The 6,361-nt window shown below is 39.9% G+C and overlaps 1 protein-coding gene across 4 annotated transcripts in view; it reads left to right on the forward strand.

The window, feature by feature from the left end:
• Nucleotides 1-5,217, forward strand: part of MCCC1 (methylcrotonyl-CoA carboxylase subunit 1) — a 56,845-nt gene extending 51,628 nt beyond the window's left edge. For all 4 annotated transcript variants that reach the window (XM_049628515.1, XM_049628516.1, XM_049628517.1 and 1 more), the window contains 4 exons: nt 328-465; nt 1,786-1,893; nt 4,206-4,277; nt 5,057-5,217. In XM_049628515.1, coding sequence (XP_049484472.1) covers nt 328-465; nt 1,786-1,893; nt 4,206-4,277; nt 5,057-5,185 — 447 coding nt within the window. In that variant the 3' untranslated portion in view covers nt 5,186-5,217. The remainder of the gene's footprint in view (nt 1-327; nt 466-1,785; nt 1,894-4,205; nt 4,278-5,056) is intronic.
• The last annotated feature ends 1,144 nt before the right edge of the window (nt 5,218-6,361 follow it).

Below are 6,361 nucleotides of genomic sequence, written 5' to 3' on the forward strand. Positions count from 1 at the left end.
ACTTAATTTGATTTGTATCTCTATTTCACATTTTTATTGTTATTCTTAAATGAACATTTATCTGTAGCATTATGGCACTATAGATATGTTCTCTGGGTTTTTTTTTTTTTTTCTTTTAATTATCTTAACTGCTATTTCTATGTAGAGTACTTTGTTTCTGAATCTTAGGGGCAAAGTTCCTGCAGGGCTTTTTAAAAAAAATATTTCACCTGTTACCTTTTGAAACTGTTAACAGTAAAGAATTGATTCTGATTGTATTAATTCTGTAGGGTTGTTTATTTTTTAAGAATCTTATTTTTCTGTTTTTTGTTGTTATTGTTTTTTCAGATTCAAGATAAAACTTTCCAAGTCCTTGGTGATCTTTGTAATGAGGGAGACTGCACTTACCTGAAATGTTCTGTTAATGGAGTTGCTAGTAAAACTAAGCTAATTATCCTGGAAAACACTATTTACCTATTTTCCATGGTAATGTCCCTTTTTTATAATAACACTGTTGAGGTTTGGGAGAAAATTGCTTGACCGGAGGCATCTCACTAAAAGATTAGAAAGACCTTGCTTCCTTCCATCACTGCCATGACCTTTCCTCTGTGTTTCCTTCTCCACTCTGTTTCTTTGCCACATTTCTGCCTTCCCTAGTTCTTTTGTCCACACATGTTCTCCCTGATAGACACATACCATTTTCTGCCTTTAATTCTGAAACATGCCCTTACATCCTTATTGTCAGAGAGTATCTTACTGCCCATTGGGCAGTCTTCTCTCTGAGATTTGATGCCTGAATACTTTGCCCATCCTCCTGGCACTTGGAATTCTGGGGATTTGGGAGGAGGTGACCGCTGAGAGCGAGTCTATGAACTGGATGTTTCTTGTGGGGATGGGGGCAGTCAGAAGGGGTAGTGTCTTGGCAGTCAAAGGATGGTTGATGATCGAGACAGGCCTGGCATATCTTTGGTCAGGAGCTTATTTCCTGACTCATTGCTCTCACGGGCCTGCTGCCTGATGAGCCCATAGTTTCTGCACGGGCAGAAAAGAAAATGTATTATCAAATACACTGTGTCCTCTTCAGAGTCTTCTCACATTTGAAAAACACCTTACAGATCATAGTCCTTTATATTCCAGTAATTAAACTACTGTATACAGAATCAAGGATGACTTCACTTTACTAGGCATTCCTTTCCATAGTTATTGCCGGAACAATATGGTGGTGGAGACAGTTTGGTGGAGTGGTGATGAGCGGGAGTTCTGGAATGTGAAGCTGCTTTGGTTCAAATCTTGGCTCTACCTCTGAGCAGCTGTGTGACCTATGGCAAGTTAAACTCCCTGGCTTCAGTTCCCCCATCTATAAACAGGAATAATAACAGTACCTCCCTACCTCATAAACTTGTTTTGATGACTATATATATATATATATATACACACACACACACACACACATATGTATAAAACTGTTAAGAACAGTTTCTGGCTTAGTCTAAACACTTGATAGTGGAGATGCTACTCAAAATGGCTATCAGATAGTGGCTATTTTTTAGCAACAGTTACGTACATTAATTCCTTTAATCCTGTTGTGAGGCATGATGCCAATACTCCTTTATAATGGGAAACCAAGACTAAGAGGAGTTCAGTAATTGCTTAAGGTCACAAAGCTAGATTAGAACCCTGGTATTAAAGATTTAACAAATAGCTTGGAAACAGTCCTGTATCTCAGGGTACAGTGATTTGAAACAGTGATTCAAAACTACAGCGATTTGAACTTGATTTCAGTTCCAGTTTGTTTTCTGTTTACAGACGGGAAGTACTCAGATTGACATTCCAGTCCCCAAATACTTGTCTTCAATGAGCTCAGATGGAACTCAGGAAGGTGCCATAGCTCCTATGACGGGTACCATTGAAAAGGTAATCATGTGAATGTATACAGAATGATGTTCAGTAAGGCCCAGTAAATATCTCCATTGAACTTAGTCATATATATTATTTTTCTCTCTCCAATCTCTCTCATTGGGAAGTATCCTCTTGAAGAAAACAAGAGACTGGGACACCCAGCTGGCTTAGTCGGTAGAGCATGTGACTCTTGATCTTGGGGTTGTAAGTTCAAGCCCTGTGTTGGGTATAGAGATTACTTAAAAATAAAATCTTTAGGGGCACCTGGGTGGCTCAGTCTCTTAAGCCTCTGACTCTTGATTTGGGCTCAGGTCATGATCTCATGGTTCATGGGATCAAGCCTGGCATCAGGGTCTGCACTGACAGCATTCAGCCTGCCCGGGATATTCATTCTCATTCTCTCTCTCTCTCTCTCTCTCTCTCTCTCTCTCTCTTCTCCCCCCCACCTCAAAATAAATAAATAAACATTTTTAAAAAAATAAAAAAATAAAATAAAATCTCAGGGCTCCTGGGTGGCTCAGTTGGTTAAGCATCTGACTCTTGATTTCACCTCAGGTCATGTCATGAGATCGAGCCCCCGCATCAGGCTCCATGCTGAGTGTGGCCCTCTTCCTCTGCACCTCCCCTGTTCGCTCACTCTATAAAAGCAGGCAGGCAGGCAGGCAGGAAGGAAGGAAAGTCTTAAAACAAGAGACTATGTGATAGATTGATTTTCTATGTTCAGTCTTCAATGAAAATACCCGTTTACCTAATTTATGATACTGTTATTTTTGAAAGTGGAAATTTCCATCAAAGTATAAATAATCTAAATTTGTCTTTTTATGATTAAAATGGAGCATTCACCAAGCATTACCCAAAAGGGCTATTTTTTAATGTCAAATTTAACACAAACAATTTATCATTAAATAACATTTTTTTTCCAATGTACATAACTACATGTGTGTTAAAATAAAATTTGAAAGGCTGGTACTGATGAAGAACAATGAGGTTTGGTGTTTGAATGCTGTATATATTCAGAATTAAGATCCATGCTGAAGTAACTTCAAATGGTGGTAGATTAGTAGTCTTTTTTATATATACACTTGAATATAGTAGAGTTCCTTTAAATGCATCCAAGTCATAAAAATTCAACTCTATATTGTTGGTACCCAAAAAGAAGAAGGAGGCAATAACTATTTAAGTAGTGAAAGTGATTGCACCCCCTGTTCCCCTCTGCACATGTTTGTCCCAGAGGGAGTATGAGCTCAAAGACTTTGATCTGCCTTTAACTCACTCAATCTCACTTTCCATGTACATTCCAAAATGTAGGCATCCCTGAACATCTATAGGGGAAAAATGCACATTTTCCCTATAGCCGCCCCCTAGACCATTGATTTCATCAAACACTGTTATAGCATCACCCAGCATTGGGTGATTTGGGGGCTTTCAGAGGTGTTTCTCATTTTTCACAATTTTGGCTCTACACATTGACTGTGGAACCTAATTCCACTGTGTGATGTTTCTAAAAACTCCTTGATAACCATGTTAACTAAGAAGACAGTGAGACCATATGGGATATATGAGTTCACTTATACATGAAAAATGGAAAATAAAGGTTTGGGTTTTTTTTTTCCCCAAGGTTGCCAATAATTTAATTCTTTCACATGAAGACCGTCTATACATTTACCACACAGGACACTCAAAACTTGGAGCACTATCCTAGACTACCTATAAAATCTAGAAAACCAGGCATGCCCCACTACCCTGCCCATGACATTTAAGTGCATTGGTTCTTCCCCTGTTGGTGGTATGTCTTGTCTGTACATTTATTAAAACACAAAAGGACCTTGAAATATATAAATCATATTCATCTGATTCAAGGAAAACTAGATGGTTTGGGGTTGGGGAGAAGGAGCTAAGCAGTGCTCCCCACTGACAAGAGGGCCAGCAGTGCAAGATTGATCTGTAGGTCTCTGATTTGCACCTGTACACCTGTCTTTGACAGATAAGACAACCAGACAGACCCATACTTCTACTGTGTACATTTATATACCACCTCTGTGGACCACGAGGGACCTCTGTGTTTAAAAAAATTTTTTTATTGTTTATTTATTTTTGAGAGACAGAGACAGAGCATGAGCGGGGGAGGGGCAGAGAGCGAGGGAGTCACAGAATCCGAAGCAGGCTCCAGACTCCGAGCTGTCAGCACAGAGCCCAATGTGGCACTCAAGCTCACGACCTGCGAGATCATGACCTGAGCCCAAGTCGGATGCTTAACTGACTGAGCCACCCAGGCACCCCGGAACCTCTGTGTTTTTAAATATTAACCTGTCACTCTTAATCTCTAGGTATTTGTGAAAGTCGGAGACAAAGTAAAAGCTGGAGATTCTCTAATGGTTATGATTGCCATGAAAATGGAGGTAATGAAATCATAAGTTCACTTTCCAATTAAACTTAGGGAACTATTAGATCTAATTGTTCTTTTGCCTTACTTTGTAAGCTAATACCCATTTTAAATATTAAGAGCCATGGATTGATGAAACATTAACTGCAGGAAACAAAACTAAAACCATCCTCCCCTTAAATATATTTTCATTTTAATTTGGTGAAACTGCACCTGTCAGTTCTGATGCTAAAATCAAAGAAATTGTCAACTCCTTAAATTCAGGCAGTTAGCCAGTTGACTGTTAACCGTTGGTATTTTCTAAGGCCAAACTTAGGATGCCAAGCATCAGTATCAAAGTGAAAACCTCAATCAAACTAGAGTAGCTATTTTAGGTCTTTAGAAATTGTAGGCCAATAGTTCTCAGCCGGACCACATGTTACGGTCATCTGAGGGGGAGAGCTTTGAAAAACTACTTCCCCAGACTGGTTGAATTGGGATCTCCTGGAGTGGGGCCCAAGGATCGTCCGTTTTTAACAGCTTCCCGGGTGAGACTCTACTGTGAAACTTGTTGAGAATTACCAGCTAGACTAGATAGAGCTTCCCGATTAGCGACCTTGCAGGTGTTACAGGTACGTCAAAGTAGTGACTCCTCACAACTGCAAAGCACACCATAAAAATGTTATTTCCTTCGGGTGCCATGCTTGAGAAACCTCAAAACAATTGGCTTTATTTTTCACTTTCGTCTCTGTTGCCTTACTGTGTGCTCAGTCTTCATTAGTATTACAGCCACGGTCGTGTCTTGTGTCCCTGCAGCTTACCATAAAGGCCCCAAAGGACGGCACAATCAAGAAAGTGTTCTACAAAGAAGGTTCTCAGGCCAACAGACATGCTCCTTTAATCGAGTTTGAGGAAGAGGAATCGGACAAAAGAGAAGCAGAATAAATGCCATCAAAGAAATGTCCAATTAAGCAGTATCTTAAATATAGTATCTGTACACCAAAAAGAGAAAGTGCCTTCCTGCTTTTCTCGGAGTCTAATAAACATCAGTTTTACTAAATGATTGTACAATTAGGCTAATATTTGAGAATCATGTACTTGGGTCACAAACACAATAAATTATCTATTTCATACTAATAAATTGAATTATATTTTTTTACTGGAAGCTAATATAGTTTGTTTCTGCCTCAAATTGTATACACTGTAGTGTCTTTTAGGAAGGTGGGCAGCAACTTGATCAAAAGAGAATGGAAGAGAAAAAGTTGTTTAATTATTTCCCATTTACAATCATGATGAAAATGGACGTGTTTCAGAGACGGATGCAAATCTGAAAATATGATTGAGTTGAAAGTAATTTTTCTGGGGCACCTGACTGGCTCGTTTGGAGGAGTGTGCCACTCTTGATCTCCTGGTTGTGTTCAAGCCCCATACTGGGCGTAGAGGTTGCTTACATAAATAAAACCTAAGGGGTGTCTGGGTGGTGCAGTCAGTTAAGCGTCTGACTCTTGATCTCGGCTCGGGTCATAATCTTGTGGTTTGTAGGTTCTGTGCTGATGGCATGGAACCTGCTTAGGATTCTGTCTCTCCTCTCTACCCTTCCCCCATTTGTGCGTGCACTCTCCCCCTCTCTCTCTCAAAATAAATAAACTTTAAAAAAATTAAAAATAAATAAATAGGGGCGCCTGGGTGGCTCAGTCGGTTAAGTGTCCGACTTCAGCTCAGGTCACGATCTCACGGTCTGTGAGTTCGAGCCCCGCGTTGGGCTCTGGGCTGATGGCTCAGAGCCTGGAGCCTGCTTCGGATTCTGTGTCTCCCTCTCTCTCCGCCCCTCCCCCATTCATGCTCTGTCTCTCTCTGTCTCAAAAATAAATAAACGTTAAAAAATAAATAAATAAATAAAACCTAAAAAAAAGTTATGTGGGAAAACATCAAACCCAAAATTGATCTATCTCCTGGCTGCCAAGAAAGCAATTCCATTGTCAAGAGAGTGGTGAGGATGTCCCAAATACTAAAATTGGAAATGTGGAGTTCTCAAATCTGATTACACATCCTAGTTAGAACGTCTATTTTTCCAACAAGGCAGGATGAAACTCAGTATCCTAAGATGTGGGTGGGGGTGAA

This window comes from Panthera uncia, chromosome C2 (genome assembly GCF_023721935.1).
Source record: "Panthera uncia isolate 11264 chromosome C2, Puncia_PCG_1.0, whole genome shotgun sequence".
NCBI classification, from domain to species: domain Eukaryota; kingdom Metazoa; phylum Chordata; class Mammalia; order Carnivora; family Felidae; genus Panthera; species Panthera uncia.